The sequence below is a fragment of the Stegodyphus dumicola genome, chromosome 10 (genome assembly GCF_044657685.1).
Source record: "Stegodyphus dumicola isolate Sdum_Otavi_A_Nest chromosome 10, ASM4465768v1".
NCBI lineage: Eukaryota > Metazoa > Arthropoda > Arachnida > Araneae > Eresidae > Stegodyphus > Stegodyphus dumicola.
The window spans coordinates 98,403,806-98,425,757 of NC_140777.1; the positions used below are offsets into that span (position 1 = coordinate 98,403,806).

The 21,952-nt window shown below is 35.3% G+C and overlaps 1 protein-coding gene across 1 annotated transcript in view; it reads left to right on the forward strand.

The window, feature by feature from the left end:
- The window catches only part of Cpsf160 (cleavage and polyadenylation specificity factor subunit 1), a 273,054-nt gene extending 262,545 nt beyond the window's left edge, over positions 1-10,509 (forward strand). Inside the window, exons 33-35 of the mRNA XM_085825305.1 lie at positions 177-306; positions 9,192-9,330; positions 10,352-10,509. Of these exons, the coding sequence (XP_085681431.1) occupies positions 177-306; positions 9,192-9,330; positions 10,352-10,399 (317 nt within the window). The 3' untranslated portion in view covers positions 10,400-10,509. The remainder of the gene's footprint in view (positions 1-176; positions 307-9,191; positions 9,331-10,351) is intronic.
- The last annotated feature ends 11,443 nt before the right edge of the window (positions 10,510-21,952 follow it).

Genomic DNA, 21,952 nt, shown 5'->3' on the forward strand with positions numbered 1-21,952 from the left:
TGCACTTGATTTACATATGCTCTCAGAATTTAAATGATATTATAGATTAGTTCACAGCAATAATTAATCATTTATTTGTTTGCTATTAAATTTTATTACTTTAATTTGCTTTTTATGAATAGAGAATGTTTGTTAAATTCAAATATATATATATACACATATGTATATTTTTTTAGCAACATTAGATGGTGGTCTAGGCTATGTAATACCCATTCCAGAGAAAACTTATCGAAGGCTGCTCATGTTGCAAAATGTCTTAGTTACGCACATTCCACACACGGCTGGACTTAATCCTAAAGGCTTCAGGTAAGTTTAGTCACTTTCTGAAGAGAAATATTCCTATTCTATAATTCAAAAAAATTGTGAAAAGCATGGTATTAAAATTTTGAACTGCAAAATAAGCAGCAGCATTATTAATCAGAAAGGGAAAACCATCAATCATTATTTCTACATAGAAAGAAGTCTCCAAACAAAAGGTACATACTGTTTCTGATGTTAAATCGTTGGTGACAAGAGAAAATCTGCCAATGAAGAAATGAATATCAAAATCTTTTAATATATCTGTAGGAACAATAAATAAAATAATACACCAAGATTTACAACACAAAAAAGCTAAAAAACATAATGTTTACCAGCTTTTACCGAAGCATGTGCCTCAATGCTGACCAATTTATAGAATGTTATATGAAAATTATTTAACAGGAGATAATTAAAATATATTGTGACTTGATGAAGCATAGATTTACCTAAATGACTGAAACAAAAAAGATCTAGTTCAAAGAAGAAAAAAATCTACAAACCTAGTTCCATCAATGCAGAGAAAGTTTCAGTAAGAGGTTTATTATTACTGCAAGACTTTTTTTAGCTGGAAATTAAAAATGAGAAGAATGGGAAGGGCAGAATGTTAAAATCAACTCAATGGGCTATCAAAAGAAAGTTTTACGCCCAGTACTTACAGAAGAAATTCCATTTCCTTATTCCAGTGACTTTCAAAGAAAGACACTTCATCAAGATAAAGAAACAAATCATATACCTTGAAAGTGTCACTGCATTTCTTGAAAAGATGAAGACTGATCTAGGTAGTGCTTATGTACACCTTTTCAACATATTCCTGCTCCTCATGTTTCACCTATGGACTATTGTTGTTCCTTTGGTCTCTTAAAAAGAATTTTTTCTAAGTTCAATTCTACCATGATTGATAGATTCTGAAAAATAGTGGAGATCAATACTGTTTGAAATTTTACAAAAGTGTCTTTTGTCATGGAAATCACAATGCAGACCTATAGTCAAAAACGAAAGGCCATCAGACTGAAGATTAAAAAAATACTCTCTACATTATAAACATTAATTAAACGGCTCTGAAATGTGTAAATGTTCTAAAAATGTGTAAACACCCTCTGTATATAGATAGGAAGAGAGAAGTAAGATGATTTCTACCGTAATTTCCGGAAGAGAGGCCGCATCAGCGGAAACGCCGCACTCGAGAAAAATGACGGGAAAAAAAATTAAAATTACACAGAAACGCCGCAATAGATTAAATTACGCGTGACATCGTCGTGGGCCGTATATGATGCTAAAGCAAAGTTTAAAGTTTATAAAAAATTAAACATTTAGCAGTAGTAGCAATAAAAGCTTCCTGAGATATCATGTTGTGCAGACATTGAAGACAATAAAAGGTTTTGAACTTAACCGATTTATTAACAATATAATAAAAAACACAGAAAATAAATTTCAACAATATCAAAGTCTTAGGAAAAATATAATATAACCATCATTCATCAAATAACATTTTTACCTGGTCTCCAAAACACTGGCATTCAATACAAACAAAAATGTCCTAAACATTAATTATGCAGCCTAAAAATGAAGCTGGCTACACATTCAATAAGTCCATAATCAATGGTTGAGAAAACACCTGAAAATTTTAAATGAAGTTCTTGAAAGCACTCAAAACCGGCCTAACTCCATTTGCATGAGGAATCGCCGCTCACGTGTTTTAAATGCCGCCTTCATTGAAGAACATGGATGCCGCCCACAGCAGTCACTCATATGGTAGCCTCTGGAACCAAGGAACTTTATTCTGGAACAGCCATCTTATGGATATGAACCAAGGAACTCATTCCGGAACAATCATCCCGCGGACAGGCACCAAGGAACTTTATTCAGGAACAGCCATCCCGCAAACTGGAACCAAGGCACTTTATTCACCGGACTGCTTGCATCCTTCTGAAGGGGCTGGAAACGGCTCACTCAAGTGCCAGGAAAGCAGGAACTAGAAGGTGTTGAGCCAGAGCGACGCGAGATACTTATAGCAGAAGTATGAATGACGTCATCTCACGGCAACCAATCAGCTATCGGCACGAATCGGCTTTTCAGATGACGTAACATCACGTTTCGTTTTTGCATCTCAGTTAAGTTGAAACAGTCCGTTCTCGATGCAAACAGTGGCAGCAAGAAAAAGAAGTAGAAGTAACTACTATATTACATTAAAATAAGAACTAAACTAAATAAACATTTCAAGGAGAGATGATGCAGTAAAAGGTTTAAAATAAGCTATATTTTCCAACAAATGCCCTCCACATTATCATCTCCGACCTGAAATAAAAACTGAATGCCAGTATCTTTACAAAATTCAAAACAAGAATAAATAAATATCACAATTTCATTCAGAAATTTTTAAGAAAATTTTCCTTTGGGAACATCTTATCCCATTATTCAAAAATTTTACCGTAGCAAGAAAGTCCAACATGTTACAAAACAATACAAAGACATATGTATGATCATACACTCAATATATTTACCCAGGGCCCTGGTCACTCATACAACATTCTACACTATACAATTTTACATTTACCTAATATCCATCACATATGACTTATAACATATTAGTTTCAAATAAACAAAACTTAATTTAAATTCACACAAAAACAAATTTCATAAGAAAATTGTTCCACAAAATCTTATCAGGTTATGCTTAGTCAGCGGTTTTGAAATAGGATCAGCCAGATTATCTTTAATTGGGACATATTTTAAATCAAAAATTTCCCTGTTCAATAGATCACGAATGAAAAATAGCTTCACATCTATATGTTTTGTCCTTGAGTTTTCAATGAGTGATTTTGTAAAACATATAGCAGCCATGTTATCAGCAAACAATATTGGTTTCGAAACATAGTTACTTGCAATCTTAAACTGAATGCATTCATCCAAGATGTTTTTAAACCAAACTAATTCTTTTGCTGATTCAGTCATGGAGATACTCCATAGTAGACAAACTCACTCCCCTTTCTTTAAATGTATGCCAGGATACAGGTGATTCTCCCAACAAAGCTATTTGTCCACCAATAGACACCATATCATCCCTGCTTGAAGCAAAATCCGAATCTGAATATATATTGAGCTTCAGTTCCTTGCATACCAGTTTAAGTTTGTGTTGTCTGGTATTGGAAACGTACCCTAAAAGTTTAAGTAATCCTTCCCAGTGAAACTTACCAGGATTGCTTTGGAACTGAGAAAATATATTAACAGCATAAGCTATATCCGGACGAGTACGATTGCAAAGAAATGAGAGACATCCCAAAACATTTCAATAAGGATAATTCATCATTTCAGTCGTTTCTTCTTGTGTACTGGGACTTTGAGACTTTGAGTATTTCACACCTTTAACTATTGGAAGGGAAGTAATTTGTATTTTAAAAGACTTGAATCGATCAACTATGTCTTCTATATATAATTGCTGATGAATTAAAACACTATTGTTCTCATATTCAAATTCCACACCCAGAAGCATTCTTGTTTTACCCAAAATTTTCAAATCGAAATGTGAACTCAGGACTTTTAATATTCTTTTAGCCTGAAATTCACTTTTTCCAAACACAACTATATCATCAACATAAACCAACAGAATGACAAAATCTTTAAAACGATAGACACAATTGCACCACTCAAACTTGATAAACCCTAGGTTACATAGTGTTCTATCCAACTCGTAGTACCATAATCGCCCACTCTGATGCAAACCATACAAGGCTCTATCTAAACCACATACAAAAGTTTCTTTATCTCGCTCTACAAAACCCTGAGGTTGGGACATGTAAATTTCCTCTGATAAAGGAGCATAGAGATAGGCACTTTTGACGTCGCATTGTATATTTGCCCATCCAAGATGTGCAACTAAAAGGGAGAAAAAGAGCCTTATTACTGAAAAGTTGACTACAGGCGAGTAGGTTTCATCATAGATATCATATTTAATTTGCCGATAACCCTGAGCCACTAAACAAGCTTTAAAACGAACAATGTTTCCAAATTCGTCACGTTTCATGTTGAAAATTCACCTGCAACCTAGTGGAGTCTTGTCTTTAGGAAGTGAAACAAGATGCCATACCTTATGCTTTCGCTTGTTGGCCATTTCCTCTTCCATTGCCTCTATCCATTTAAGCTTTTCTGTGGATTTCATTGCCTGGTCATAAGTGTTTGGAATTGAAACCTCTAGTCAGCTATCTCGGGTATATGACGTTGAAGGAGTACCAGTTGGGTCGATTTCACCACTATAAGTATTGCTTCCCTTGAAATCAAACAAGGTAGGATCATACTGAATATTATGTTCAGTGCAATACCTTTCTACATCATTTGGTGATCGTAGTCTTTGATTAGACCCCCTCTCAAAATAATACACATCCGTACGAGTGCCGTCTGGCCTTGGAACAGGTTTACGAAGCGAAGTTACTTGTCTCAATGTAGATTGAGTGTCAGTGCCAATTGTAGAAGAAGGTACATTGGTATCGGTTCTTTCCTCTATTTCAGGAAAATAGCCAACTGGAGTATCAGTAGATTGGAACTCTACCCTTTCTTCAGATTCCAAATCAGGAAGGGTGCCCAGTGCAGCTCCACTGCCATTTTTCTGCATTCCAATTGACTCTTTAAAAGTAGCATTTAGGGTTTCTACTACCTTTTGCTCATTTTCCAACCAAATCTTGTACCCTTTTGTTCGTACACTGTACCCAATCAATCGGCCCTTCGTTGCCTTTGGATCGAGTTTAGAATTTCTTTTAGCCTTTGGAATTCCCACATAGGCAATCGTTCCAAATGCCTTAAGATGACGTACTGATGGTTTCCGCTTAGTGTATAATTCAAATGGGGTTCTATCTTGGCCCTTATGACAGATTCTATTAAATGAATATGCAAAATACATTACTGCATCTGACCAAAATTCGGAACTCATTCCACTATCATGTAAGATTGCATGTACATTGTTGAGAGCTGTCTGATTAAATCTCTCACAAACTCCATTCTGTTCTGGAGTATATACATCTGTAAATTCATGCTGTAAACAGTTTTTGCACCAGTTTCATCAATAATTCTGTTTGCAGGAGAGTCGAAAGCTAACGGCGTTTCATCCGTATTTATTATCTGCGACCGAAGAAGTTTTTTTTAGTCAATAACAGCTGTCACATATTTTCGAAAAGATGGCTTTTTATCCTGCCAGTCCATTGGTAATTGTTGCCCGACTGTTGTTCTACTACGCATAGAAATATTTTTTCTTTTCATAAATCTGCTACACCTGCTTTGAAATCATTTATGTTCATTCGTTTTGCTATAAATTTTGTTTGTAAGCGAATTTTTACAGTCAAAATTGCCATTCCCTTTCCTCGTTGCTCCTTTATCCAGCGGAGTTCATTATTGCGAGGCAGGTGGAGTTGTGTCGGCCTTTGAAAAAAATTACAGAAAAGGCAGGGGCGAAGAGAGGATGGGTCCTGGAAGATTCATCGAATGTCAGAGGAGAGAGACTATTCAAACTGATGAGAATGTTGATTTGAAAAGGGGAAGAATGTTATTGTTCTGAGATCTCGTTTAGGGTGAATAAGGCATGTAGGTCCATTCAAGGGAAAGAATGTAAACAAAATAACGTTCGCTAAAAGCAACTGAATGGTCTTTTGTGTTGGAACAGCACCAGTCTATGCACAATGACAAGGCCATCCAAACTATGTACAATGACCATCATAGGAAATATTTTATTTTTAGTGCACCTAAACGCCGCACCTGCTGAAAATTTAAGTTTTAAACACGTAAATGCCGCGCCCTTTCTTCCGGAAATTACGGTACACAGAAATGCCGCAACAGATTAAATTGTGCGTGTTATCGTCGTGGGCCGTATAGATGCAAAATCTCAACCTAAGTCCTGATATATGACATATCAGTTAAGAAAAATGCATGAAATGAAACCATAACTCAAAAATAAATTAAAGGCAAGAAATGTTGAAAATATATTTATGTGACCACTAAAGAAGTCCATATTTGTAATACTCAGACTATATTATAAAAAATGTTGCAACAACGAAATATTAAATTTGGATGACAAAAAGAAATTTTAAATTTTACTTACAAAAGGAATTACAGCAAACTATACATCATATGAAGCCATCAAAATCTGATTCTTCACTATCTGAATTAAAAAGATTTAATAAATCCTAATCTAAGTCCAAGTCTTCCAGATCGTCACATTCATCCTCTTTGTTTACAGTCTCTTTATCTAAGGATATAATTTCAGCTTCTTTGAACTCTGCTATTATTGACGATGTTTTTACTGATTTCCACGCACTTCCTACCCACTTTTATTCATTTTACAGCTTTTGGTATACGTATGCAATCTTTCACTCATCCAACTCTCCCACCGCTTTTGGACTTCAGCTTTGAAGGATTTATTACCGGACTAATCTAATTTTTGTAAGATTTTTGTCAAACCACCAGTAATTATTGCTATGGTCGTAGACAATTTTTGACATCTGGTTTTCAGTGACTCAAGTAAATGAACACGCATGGAATCCATTATCAATAACCCTTTTGGTTGGAAAAAAGATCCCTTACGAAACTGCCAAACTTTTTGTAGCCACTTGTGCATGATTGTTTTGCACATATAGTCGTTCTCGTTTGCACAAATAATTACATCATTAGGAAATTCTTCCTTCTGAATAGTCTTTCATTTAAAAATGATCATCGGCTTTAGCTTGTCACCGTTTGCGGCACAAACTAACATACATGTAAATGACATTCTTTCATGCCTCATCGTTAGCACAGATACAGTTTTTGCACCAGTTTCATTAACAGTTCTGTTTGCAGCAGAGTCAAAAGCTAACGGTGTTTCATCCATATGTATTACCTGTGATCGAAGAAGTTTTTTTTTGGTCAATAATATCTGTCACGTATTCTAGAAAAGATGCCTTTTTATCCTGCCAGTCCATTGGTAATTGTTGCCCGACTGTTGTTCTAGTACGCACAGAAATTTTTTTTCTTTTCATAAATCTGCTACACCAGCAAGGCCCTCCTTTGAAATCATTTATATTCCTTTGTTTTGCTATAAATTTTGCTTGTAAGCGAATTTTTACAGTCGAAATTGCCATTCCCTTTCCTTGTTGCTCCTTTATCCAGTTTGCAAGGTCGTCCTCTAGATTCAGCCACCTTACAGTACCACTTATTTTGGCTCGTTTCTGTTGTGGCATATTTTTAAAAAGTTCTTTTTCAGGTCTCCAACGTCGAATACATCTGTCGTCCACTTCAAACTCTCGAGCTGCCGCTCTATTTCCAATTTGTTCAGCATGTGAAATTACATGAAGCTTAAAACCAGCAGTATAGCTTCTGTGCCATTTAGGTGACATTTTCAAAAAATTTCCGCTCTCTTCTTACTTAAAAACTATCCAACAAGTACTTGTACCCCAACTGATGGGATCTGTATCTGGCAGAATGCCAAGAAAACTCGATTCGTGCTGAAGGGCAAATACATCAGAGTTCGTTATTGCGAGGCAGGTGGAGTCGTGTCCGCCTTTGAAAAAAATTGCAGAAAAGGCAGGGGTGAAGAGAGGATGGGTCCTGGAAGATTCATCGAATGGCAGAGGAAAGAGACTATTCAAACTGATAAGAATGTTGATTTGAAAGGGGGAAGAATGTTATTGTTCTGAGATCCCGTTTAGGATGAATAAGGCATGTAGGTCCGTTCAAGGGAAAGAATGTAAACAAAATAATGTTCGCAAAAAGCAACACACAAATAATCAGTGGTCTTTTGTGTGGGAACAGCACCAGTCTATGTACAATGACAAGGCCATCCAAACTACATCATAGGAAATATTTTATTTAACTTCATAGAAATACATCATAGGAAATATTTTATTTTTAGTGCACCTAAACGCCGCACCCACTGAAAATTTAAGTTTTAAACACATAAACTTCGCGGCGTTTCTTCCAGAAATTATGGTAATTGAAAGAACATGACTAGTGTATAAAATAAAATTAATAAAATAATGTAAATATGATAGGTGTGAGTACAACTAATGTACCAGTAGAACCAATGAAGTTCATTTATTGTTATGAATATAATTAGTATCTCAGCATTTGTGTGGGTAATTTGTTCCAGGTCTTGCTTACAGGTAATCAATAGCATATGCAAATCAGTATTATTAAATACTTTTCGTGTTGTCTTAAATTATTGTATTTATTAGTTCAATATACGTAAATACATAATTTAGGTTAAATTGCATTTAAAAAAACAATGAACTTTGGTATGTTGGAGCATATGTTTATTTAATCTGCTGATTCTTATGCACTTCCAGGATATTAAGCCCTGGAACCTGCCTGGCAAGGCAATTTAGTGACCCCAAACTCTGAAAAAAAAAAAAAAAAGCCTAACCTGCCAATTCCGTTTAACACATTTACAGTACTGGCAATGCCACCTGTTCTCAAAAATTACATTCTAGTCTACTGACGTATATAGTCAAACATGGCAGTAAGTAGGTTAAGCTGATTAAAATTTTAGCATACCAAGTTCATATACCTGAATGTTTTTCATTTTCTTTATAAAGCATTTTAGATAGTTCAGGGTTGTCTTACAGAAGAATCTTCTAACATAATACCTTATTTTCAGATACAAAATAAAATGTTTGTACCGTTTCAGTTCCTAATAAATGAACTTAACAATTTGAAACTGTTTTTCCCTATTGTTAAGCAATTACAATATAGATTTTTCTATATCACATCCGTATATTTAGAGTAAATATATTAATATAAAGGCTCCTTTTTCACAGCCATATAACTTTAATGTCAGTCACTCTGTAAGCTATAAAGTATTTTAATAATGAGCTGCAATTTATATATAATTCTAAAACTAAGGAATGGGTATTATAATTTTTACCTTTTATTTACAGAATGTATAAAAGCCAACGAAAATTGCTACAGAATCCCCATAAGAATATTTTAGATGGCGATTTGCTTTCCATGTTCTTGAATCTTTCTATTTTAGAAAAAACAGAAGTTGCCAAAAAAATTGGAACCTCATCGGATCAGGTACATGTTTTCTGTGCATTTTCCTTCTATATTGTCAAATCACCATCTGTATATCTAAAATTTTATTTTTCTGATGAACTTATCACATATTAATGAACTGACCACTGTTAATTATAATGAGCACAGCAAAGCTGTAGATGTGGTAAATTACCAAGACAACTTTTTATTTTCCTTGATACATGCAGAAAAAATATGCATTTTTTTTATGTAAATTACTGTAAACTTCTTTATTTTTATTCATTTTCGGTTAGAGCTCTTCATGGTGTATCAATTTTCATAAAGTTTGGAGAAAATTACAAGAAACTATTTTAATCTCAAATTATGGATGTTCATCAGGCAATCAGTCTTTTTTAGACAGACTGTCAGCTTCAGATAAAAATTCTTCACACGTAAATCTATTCCCAAAGAAAAGCAATTATTCTAAAAAATATTTATTGGGGTTATAAAAAATATTATGTTTTTACAAGTACAGAAATAAAGTTAACTGAATCTGTATCTTCAAATCTCTGAATAAGATTTATACCATAGCTTGAACTCCATTTATAAATTTCCTGGGATGTTACTCACTTTTTTTTTTTTTTTTTAATGAAACGAAACTATAATGTAAAATTGCACTCCAGATCATTCAGATCTTGAATATTTCTCCAAATACTTCTTGTCATAATAATGCTAATTAATTTATGGGAAGTGATTTCGTTGGTTGCATAAAATAGCTTTGCCAGTTTGAGACCACAACCTTAAGAGAGTGGACAAAGGAGAAAAGTGCTAATAAAAATTGTCATTGATTTAAGTGTTAAACAAAATAATATGATTAGTGAAAAACACATCCCTCCTTTCATAAAACTCAAAATTTTTGGTAATTCGTCACCTTTTCAGCTCCACACGAGGTCGAGTTTGTGCGATTTTACTGTAATTATCATTGATTTTACAGTACTTGTTATAATTTTTAATGTGTTATATATATATGTTTTTAATATTATACATTTTTTTTTTAAATATACTAATTTTGTTTTATGTTTAGATCATAGAAGACTTGTTGGAAATAGACCAAAACACTGCTTATTTTTGAAACTCTTTTTGAAGCTGTGAAATGTATATAGGTTTAAATGATATTTTGTGTGTCATGATCATAAGTGTTGTCATCATGTGCCTATAAAGCTCAATTTTTTATAATGAAAATGAACACTGTATTTTTTCATTTGATTATTCACAAAAAAAGGTACAAAATAATGGGAAAAAATTTGTAAAATAAACTATAAAAATCACATTAAACAAATAATACCATATGAATCATTTATAGCAGCAGATATTTGAATTTTGTACATTATTTTCACTCCTTATTAATTAGCATTAAAGTACACTCCTACCCATCAGAATTGCTACACCATGAAGGAATGCAAATAACAGATATTTATTGGACACATACACTGTTGTGGAAAGAACAGGTGATTAAATTTACAGGAAATTAGGATGTATAGATCCTGAGAAATCAATACCCAGAGCAGCCACCTCTGGCAGAAACTGCGTCTATCACTGATCATACCATTGAAGGTGCTTTTGTCAGCACAACGAACATGCCAAAGCCATGTTCGTTGTGCTGACAGTCCATGCTGCTGCTTGCATTGTCAAACTGTCCAAGCAGAAAACAACTCCATTTCTCAACTCAATGTTCGTGGCAGGGCTGTATGATCCCTAGTGGCCATGGGGGTAAGATGTTTGTCTTCTCAGCTATTAGGGATGGGAGGCCAACGAGGTCCTGCATGACATTCCGTTATGTTCGTCGTGAACCCATTCATTCCATATTTTGCAAACAGTCTTGGGATCTCGACTGACACGAGCAGCAATATTGTGGTATGACAAACTGCAATCCCAGTAGGCTATGATCCTTCCTTGATCAGACACATGCTTATAGGCATTTTTCCTTCTTACATGAAATTACAGCAACTTTCTTAGGCAAAAACAACATTTAAATGCAAAATGAGTATGAGGAAACTGCTGTCAAACCTCTGTTTTTATATGCATTGCAAGTATTGCTACTGCCACCTGCTTTGCATAAATATGTTGAAAATCTAATCGTTTGCACATCACAGCATGTTCTATCTGTCATGGCAAATGACATGCTACTGTAGGCAACAATTATTATTGGTCATAATAACTACAACTACTTTTGCTAGATAATAACTACTACTTTCACTTGACCTATAGTTTCAGAAGGTTGTCATAGCTGAAATCAGCAAGGAGTTAGCAAACGCTACAAAGAATAATAAAGATGTTATATATAAAAATAATTGATTCTTGCTTTTGTCTTTTGCCGTTTAAATTATTATAAAAAAGAACTTCGCAAGCAACTACATTCTTGGTGACCTCAGAATAAAGATGTCAGAAAATGAGGAATCGGTGACTGGTAAGTGTGAAAATACCTCCCCTTTGGGCTGAAAAACCAGAGATATGGTTTTCACAGCTTTCTATTTGTGGAATAACTGCCGAGGAAACTAAATTCAGCTACTTAGTTTTCGCAATTGGAAGCAAAATTTGTTGAAAGTTTGTGGGATATTATAAGTGACAATAGCAAAACCAAATATACGTCTGCTAAAGAACATCTGTTGAATAGTTTTAAAGAAAGTAAAAACAAATGCTTACAGAGACTGCTAACAGACATAGACTTGGGAGATAGTAAGTCTAGTCAACTTTTACAAAAAATGCGAAATCTTGCTACCAATGGCATTTCGAAAAAAGTTCTTTAAACACTATTTCTGCAGAAAATGCCAGATTCTGTGCGCAATATTTTAATCGTTAGTGATGAAGATATCGAAAAACTGGCTCTAATAGCCGATCGTGTCATCGAAATGCAACCGAAACAAGAACAATACTGTGCCAGCAGTATTGTTTCTCCAGGAGCAGATGCTATTGCTGAATTACCACAACAAATTGCAGCTTTGGATGATAAACGCGAAAAACTAACTGTCACAAGGAATTCTTGTCCTTGCTCAAGAAATAGCAGTCGACCATCTAATGATTGAAGTAAGTCTCGCAGCTGTTAAACCCTAATGGCAAGTACTGTTATTTCCACTTTCGTTTTCGGGAAAAATGTTTTTCTGATAGATGCAAAGCCACCTGTGCATGGAAAAACAACTCCCCGGAAAACGAAAATCAGCAGTAGAATTAGCAGCAGGCTCTGCTGCTGTAAAGAAAATTGCCGTAAATTCTGCTTATTTATCATGGACAAAAAAAAAAAAAAAAAAAGGTTTACATTTTCTGGTTGACAGTGGAGCAGAGGTAAGCCTCATTTCTCGTACTATTAAACGCAAACTTATTAGTGACTATAAATTATATGCTGCAAATAATACAGAAATCGATACTTTTGATTCAGAAGTTTTAATTCTTGATCTTGGTTTATGCCAAGAATGTCAATTCCCATTTATTGTAGCAAAAATTAGTAAACCCATATTAGGTGCAGATTTTTTAAATAAGTTCAATTTATTGATTGATATAAAACATAAATGGTTAATTGATGGTGTGACGAACCTTGCAGTTTATGGTGACATCGCACCCATCTCTATTACTGAAACTGTAAATACAATGGGCAGCTTATGTAAATATTCTGATTTATTTGCTATGTATCCTAGTATAACAAAACCAAATTTTCTTATTTCTACTGTAAAGCATAATGTGAAACATCAGGTTATAACTAAAGGACAACCTGTAAATTGTAAAGCAAGACAATTAGACCCTAAACCGTTGGAAATAGCTAAAAGAGAATTCAAATATATGCTAGACAATAACATCATTAGTCCGTCCAGTTCAGAATGGGCAAATCCCTTATACATAGTGACAAAGAAAGATGGCGTTTTTCGCCCGTGTGGGGATTACAGAAAACTGAATGATTTAACTGTACCTGATTGTTATCCCATACCTCGAATTCAAGATTTTCAACATATTTTAACTCATAAAACTATATAAAGTTCGTTAATCCGGACTCGTCGGGACTTCGGCGATTCCGGATTATAGATCATCAGTTTAAATCTGGTAAGATGGCATGCAGAAATTATAAAATTAAAAGGTACTTTTCCGTTTTGCCGGCGCAAGCGATAAAGTCGCCAATAATGGTACAACCGATGCCAAACGGAATATTCTCGCTGGTAACCTTTTACGCCTCATTCAGATAGTTCAGTTTTATGTCTAAGGCCATTTTCGGCAATTAAATCAATTAGGATGCAATCACAGCGCTTACCCAAAGCCGAAAACATAGAAAAGGTAAAGTCAAGGTTTAAATTCATCAATTCTAATGAGAATGCATTAGCGAAGTAAAGCACTGCAGTTTTACATAATTTCTGGGTAAGCTATGCGTACGAATTGAAGTATTTCTTGCATTTAAACTTGTGTTCCAAATTAAGATTTAACTTGAAATTAATGTAGGTAATTACTGAAAGCATTATATTTTTGTAGAGTAGTATACGTGAGATGAGATCGCTTGGGGTCACGTGATATGAACCGGCGAAACAGGATGTTGAACCATGAAAGCATAGTAAATTCTTAAATTAATGTCTTTTTATAAATTTATTGGCTTTTTATAAAATTTTAAGCGATATTAAAATGTTTATGCCTTCAAAAAAAGAATTCTTAGCGCTAACATTTTTTAAATATTTTTTGTGTGTATAATGTATGCTGTCGCCAATAAAGTCTGCTTGGCGAGATTTGCACCGGCGAAACGGAAAAGTACCAATTAAAAATATGAAACCGTAATTTATGAAATAAAGAACAATTATGATCTAAAGGGTATCAAAATTTACAAAAAAAAAGGCTTAATATTTATTTGTTTACTTTATTAAACATTTCTTTCAATTTAAGTTGCTTTGTTTTATGTGATAATACTTTCTCTTTAATTCTATATACACAGACATAATTTCTTGTTCAGTTACAAAGTTCCGCTGTTCAAGTCCTGTAATTGCTGTGCCGAGAATACCGACTAACTTGTCAATCGAAATTTTTTCGTTTTCACTAACCTCTCTGTCACTTTCTTCATGCCTTTATCCATTTTTTGCAGCAATTCCACTTTTGGTTTGATGGACATCGAAACACACTTTCGCTTTGTAGATCCTTTGGGAGCTCCAGCATCGGAAATTCTATTTGACATAATCGAAAGTTCAAGCTTACTTTTATAAAATTGCTCTAACAGTCTGCAAAAAATAATAAGCCAGATCCAATTCGAAGATTAAGGAACAACGCAATCTGCAACATTAACTGAAATAGATAATTAAATAATTTTAGCTTATACCGTCCATTATGTTGGCAGTGGTGATAAAGGCAAAGCATGTTTTGCTTCCCTTAAATAAAGCTAAGACTAAATTAAATAAAATTCTTGCTTTATTCCGTAAATAAAATAGAAGAGCTAACACTGTAGCCTTTACATTAAAAATCATTTAATTGAAAGCAAACTTGCATGATGCTAACTGATAATCACACAAGAGAACAAGAACAACCAGATTCGCCGATACCGGCGTACATATATATATATACTCGGCCAACCTACCGATCTTGACGTCATCGGCCAATCAGCGGCAACCACGTTAGCTTACCGCCGATCGACCTCCGATCAAAATTTGCATGTGGAAAACTAAAGCCAACACATTATACATTAAACGCGCATGCGTAAACATACTTTGCGCATTCGCATATGCTCAGCCGTAAAGGTCTTACGCGCATGCGTAAACGCCTATGCGCATGCGCAGAATGTTTGTAGCTTTGAGGTCCGGATTATATATCATTCCGGATTGTGGGTGTCCGAATTAACGACTTTTGACTGTATTCTAAAATTGATCTCTTTAAGGCGTATTTTCACATTCCAGTAGCAGACATAAAGAAAAAACTGCCATCATCACATCTTTTGGTCTTTACCAATTCATTGTCATAAATTTTGGTCTCAAAAATGCCCCCACTTCCTTTCAGAGGTTCATCAATGAAGTTTTTTATGGCCTAGACTTTGTGTTTCCATATTTGGATTCGGGTTGATTTTGATTTGATTTTGATTTTCAGGTTGATTTGTGCATCTGCTATCAGGTTGATTTTGACCTGATAGCAGATGAACAAATTGATGATGAGCTGCAACAGTTGAAATTACATTCCGAATCATTGCATATTAAACAGCACCAATTACCATCAATAAAACTCTTATATTGTAATACCTCTACTTCTAATATCAGACCATTCGTACCTAAAAGTTTTCGGATGAAAATATTTAATGAAATTCATCGTTTAGTACACCCTGAAATCCGAAGTACTGTGAAAGAGATTACTATAAGATTCATTTGGCCGGATATAAACAAAGAAGTTAAACAGTGGGCCCAAACTTGTATCGATTGTCAGAAAAATAACTAAACATACAAAATCAGAATATTCTCAATATCAAGCACCAGACGAAAGATTTTGTGTCGTGCACATTGATTAAATTGGGCCTTATTCACCTTCTAATGGATACACTTATTGTTTGACGTGTATTGATTGGTTTACCTCTTGAATGGAAGTGGTACCGTTATCAAATATCACAGCAGAAAGTATAGCAAGAGCAGTTTATGAACATTGGATAACACGATTTGGTGTAACTTCTTGTGTTATTACTGATGGAGGAACTCCATTCATTTCAGAACTGTTTTGAAATTTGGCCTCGCTATGTGGAGTAAAAGTAAACCGTACAACTTCTTACTATCCTCAGAGTAATGGAAAAATTGAACGTTTACACCGTACTTTAAAAACAGCTATTAGATGTCATAACTCTCTTCATTGGACAGAAACATTACCATCAGTTCTTATGGATTTGCGAGCTGCTCTACATGGGGACTGTAAGTATACAATAGCTGAAATGGTTTATGGCAAAATTATTAAATTACCTGGCGAATTTTTTGAAGAATCAAACATGCCAATATCTAATGATAATTTTGTAAGTAATCTTCGAAATCAGATGGCTCTCTTGAAGCTCTATCAATCCAAATGTAAACAAAAGATTTTCATCCCAAAAGATTTGTTTCTGCGGGTTGACAGAGTAAAAACACCTCTGGAGCCCCCATATGAAGGACCCTTTCTGGTACTGCAAAGAACCTCGAATTATTTTCTTCTATCAATTAAAAATAAAGTTAGTATCTCTGTGGATAGGTTAAAACCAGCTTATGTGTTACAACCGACTGAACTTTTGTCTCCAACTTCAAAAAGTGATCATACATCTATGCCAAGTCAGCAACTAGAACAACCTAAAAAATCAACACGCTGTGGAAGACAAGTAAAACTTCCAGTTCGTTTCAATGACGTTACTGACTCTTCTTGAATTTATAACTCTTTCATATTAATTTAAAACTGAGCGCTGTTTTTCTTTGTGTACATAATTTCAATTTATATATTTGTATCAGTGTTATTGTATAGATATTTGTATCTTCTCTCCCACCATGTTTTCAGAGTAGCATAACTTTGTTACTGGTAGGGGAGTGATGTAGGCAATAGTTATTATTGGTCATAATAACTACAACTACTTCTACTAGATAATAACTACTACTTTCACTTCACCTATAGTTTCAGTTTAGTTTTAGAAGGTTGTCATGGCTGAAATCAGCAAGGAGATAGATAGCAAGCCCTTCAAAAATGATTGATTGCATATTTCACAGACATGAGCTTTGTATTTCGCGTCAATAATTATATGCTTGTTTAAATTACTCTTTAGGCAAAATGACGTCTTACATATTTCACTCAATTCAGGTTTCTCTTCTATGCGCATAACTATATATTTCTTTAATGCCCATTTTTGTCCAAATGATTTTTTATATAGCTCACACACATATGGATCTTCTTCACTGAGACTCTGCATATGCGTGGTTAATTAGCATTTTCGCTGAAATGGTCGATTACATACCTTACATGCATGATATCTCCAAGCTGTGTGGATATGCATGAGTTATTTTCAAATATTTCTTTTTCCAAATGACCGGGGTTTTCAGACATTTTACCCATGTGTTGATTTTTCCGATAATAATCCTATGTGTTGTATCTGACTTCGAATCTAAAATTTTCTGAAGAACACAAAAACCTTGTCTAAAACTTAAAGGTTTATTTAACTGGAACTTTAACACTGATGAAAACTTAACATCACAAACAAAAACTTAACATCTTGGGTGGAAAAACTTCAAAGTGCTTTAAAGTAACAGCTATGCCGGCACGGTGAAGAACACTTTCCCCTAAAAAGACAGAATCCATCTAGCCTTTTCGGCGTATATCTCCATTTCGCTGAATTCAGACATCCGCTCCTACGTGTTTTGGACTTACACGGCCAGGCTGGAACTGGAATAGGACCGGAACAGGACTGGAACAAGACGGGAACCGGAACAGGACTGGATCCGCAACAAGACGGGAACCGGAACAGGGCGGGAACCGGAATCTCTCATTCCCTGGCTTCTCCCCGGGCAAGTCTATTCTGGCTCGAACTAAAAGGAACTGCGGTGCCACTAAGGAAAGCACCTCCTTTTATTGCCGGCGGTTGCCGTTACTACAGGCGACTTATGCAAATATTTAACATCCTTCCACCTAAGGGGAAAAAAAAAGAAAAAAAAAGTGAACTTTCACATCAAAGTAAAACAATGCCAAAGAGCCTTAATATGCCAGTCTGTCCGGCGGAGTTACAGTTCTACCAGATCGTGTTACAGGCCTGACAGATTTATCATCTATGTTGAATTTAAGTTCAGACAAAGAATCTTGTTTTTCATTCTGCAGCTTCACGGGTACATCATTTTGCGCTACCTCTAAAGGATACAGAGTTCGAACTGCTCTAAGCAAAATTCCATTTCGGGTCTTTACTCTTGCAAGCCGATTTATTCCATCAGGTCCTGGAAGTAGCTCTATGACACGACCAAGTTGCCAAAAAAGTCTTTTGTCACTACTACCGATCAAAACAATATCATCTAATTTAATAGTAACTTTCCTTTCAGCTCTTTTATGCGAAACCTTGAGAATCCCCAAATATTCTTTACGAAATCTATTTTTAAATGCTTCTCGTACAGTTTGAATATACTGAAATCTTCTTTGTAAATTACTTGATTTAATACCGTATTTTATATCCCGCAAACTACTAGTTCTAATTTCTTTTAAAAAGTCGGCAGGAGTTAAAGCTTTAAATTCAGGATCGGAAGGAATTACTGTCAACGGTCGGTCATTAAGAATCGCTTCACAGTCACACAGTATCGTGTACATTTCTTCATAATTTAAACAAGCATGTTTAAGAACTTTTTTAAGGACTTGCTTCATCATTCCGATCAGACGTTCCCACCAACCACCCCACCATGGAGCACCAGGGGGAATAAATTTCCATGTTGTCCGCTCTTTGGCTGCCTGCCGATTAATTTGTTCAAAATCTATTAATTTAAATGCATTTGAAGCTCCTACAAAATTAGTTCCATTATCACTGTACACAGTTGTGGGTTTACCTCTTCGTGACACGAACCTATGAAAAGCCTGAAGAAATGCTTCTGTAGATAGAGAAGTCAGCAACTCCAAATGGACCGCTCTATAAACGGCGCATGTAAAAACACAAATCCATGCCTTTTCTTTGTTTCTCAACAATAAAGGACCACAAAGGTCTATACCCGTTACTTGAAATACTGCTGAATCATTTACTCGCTCTATTGGCGGTGGGGCTGATATGTGGTCAACAGGTGCAGCAGAATATCTCTTGCAAGTAATGCATTTATACAAAACAGAACGCACCGTTCTTCTGCCAGATAACAACCAAAACCTTTCCCTTAAGGTATTCAGTATATATTGTACACCTGCATGTCCTTTCTTTTTATGTTCTTCCATAATTAAATTCCTAACTAATGGATGTTCTCCTGGTAATATTATAGGTGTTCTAAACTCTAACGTGTCATCTCTTCGAAACGCACCAGTTTTAATTCTTAGAATTCCCGCATCATAAAATGGACTAAGAGTTCGTAAGCGTGCGTCTTCTATATCCTGAAACGATTCCGATTGAATCAAGCGAATAACAACCTTTTCTGCAAAATCAATTTCATCAACAGTGAGTTCACCTTTCCTTTTTTTCTTATTTCTGCAATTAAAGAAAAATCGTTGAATCCAACCAACAACTCTAACTGTTTTTCGATAGCTAGAAAATCGCTCACTCAAACTAAACCTTTCAGTAGACACTAGAGATGAAACCACTGCCTTTTTTTTCTCGCTGGCTATTTCCGCTTCATCAGTTATAAATTCGACACTCGGCCAATTTTCTTGGGATTTTAAAAGCCAGCTCGGACCCTCCCACCATTTTGACCGGGAGAGTTGGCGAACTGAACACCCTCTACTTGGAAGATCTGGAGGGTTAAGGTGACCAGGTATATGCCTCCAATCCTCCACACGTGTCAAAAGCCTTATTTCCTGTACTCTATTTTCTACAAATGTGCTCCATTGTTCTTCCCTTTTTATCCATGCAAGGACAGTAGTTGAATCTGTCCAGAAAAATATACTTCTGGCCTCAAAGTCTTTTAGAACGTCTGCAGCAAGACGAGATGCAATAGTTGCTGCTAACAATTCTAATCTTACAATAGTAGTTTCCTTTTTACCACAGGGGAAACTCTAGACCTAGCCTGAAGCAACTGGACTTTAACTGATTCAGGTTCTTCTACACGAATAAAAACTACTGCCGCACACGCTGATTGACTGGCGTCACAAAAAACATGGATTGAACACTGTTTTGGCTGATATCGTATCCACCTTGGAATTTTAATGTTTTTCAAAAGAAAAATGTCTTTTACCCATTTCAAAAATTTACTTTTAATTTCGGTGTTAACTTCTTCGTCCCATTTTACTTTTGTTTCCCATGTACGCTGTAATAACATCTTAGGCAATATAAGGACTGGACATGTTATACCGATGGGATCAAATACTTTATGGGCTATTGCCAAAATACTTCTTTTCGTAACTTTCTCGAAACAAAGATTTTGTAAATTAGCAACATTTATTTGAAGAGTATCGCCTTGTCTTTCCCATAACAAACCTAATACATTCGCAATACTGGTTACACCAAATACGACTCGACAATGACGAAAATGCTTCAAGCCATCTTCACCCTTTATCCAAAGAAATCGGAGGAAGTTTCTGTCACTAAAATTCAGGCCAATTTGTAGAAAGGCCTTACGAATATCAGAAATCACCCCTATTTTTTCTTGGCGAAATCTATTTAAGATTGTAGGAATAAATGAAATAAGGTTTAATCCCTTTTCAAGACAATCGTTGAGACTCGGAAAACCCTTTACTTTAGACGAAGTGTCAAATACTGGCCGTAACTTCATAGTACTATGTTCCTTAACAACATGTCTATGTTGCAAATAATGATGGGGTAAATCTAATTCTTTTACGGGTACTTCCTCTATTATGCCCTCTTTGGGCCATTCTTGGAATATATTTTCATACTCTTGGCGAAGATTATCTATTTCAAGTTGCCTAATCGTACCGTGCAACCTTTTAAGCGATAACTCAAAATTATCCGACAAGGGAGGGTGCCCTTCCAACCAAGGCAAAGACACTACAAAGCGGTCATCTTCTATTTTTACAGTATCAAGAAAATGTTGCCTGGTAGCCTCATACAATTCCAATTTAGTCTTTTGTTCGGATGGGTCCGTAATACCAAGCGAGTCGAGGGCCCATAAATCAGAAATACAAGCCTCTTTATTCAACATTGATGTAACTAAGAATGTTGAACCTTCACTATTCAACTCCCCGGTTTTTCCCATAACCGTCCATCCTAACTTTGTTTCAATAGCCACAAGACCGTTTGAAATTTGTTTACGATTCCCCGTTAATAATCGTCCTGCAACATCGGCTCCTATTAAAATTTCTATGGGTCCTTCTAAACGATCTGTTAAACTTATTCCACAGTCAGCAAGCTCTTTAAGCCATATTCCTTGTCCAATAGAAGGTATACTATTACAAATAACAGGCTGACTTAACGCATCAAAATTACAACTATACGAGCCAGACGTATTAGATAAATGAATTTTGTAAACTTTATGTTCACACAAACTGGTCGTTGTACCGCCAAATAATGCGTGGCTAAGGTATTCCTTTACCGTATACCTGTAACCCATATCTTGAGCTGCGCTTTGTAGAATATACGACCTTTGAGAACCAGTATCAATTATAGCTCGAGCCGAACAAGATTTTTTATCTCCTTTAATTATTACTCTTATTGTTTGCAGCAAAACTTTAGGAGACCTTGAAGAAATGTTGGCGAGTGTTTCAGCCTGATTTGGAGGCTGTTCCGTTGCCCTTGTCTCACTCTTTTGTGAATGGCCCTTACATAGAAAAATATGATGCCTTTTGCCGCATGTAAAACAAACTGTTTTTAATCTACACCTCCTGACAGAATGTCCAGATTTCAGACACAGATAACAAGAGCGTGTCCTTTGGACGAAAACTTCTCTTTCTGACAACGATAAGTTACGCGCCTGAAAACATTCCGCAGAACCATGATTTATACTGGAACAAAATATGCAGCCTTTTCTAGCTTCATTAGAAGAAGTAAACAGTTCAGCTGCCGTAGGTTTTAAGTGAGGTTCTCTTATCTTTAAACCCGAATTTCTTTTCTTATTACCGT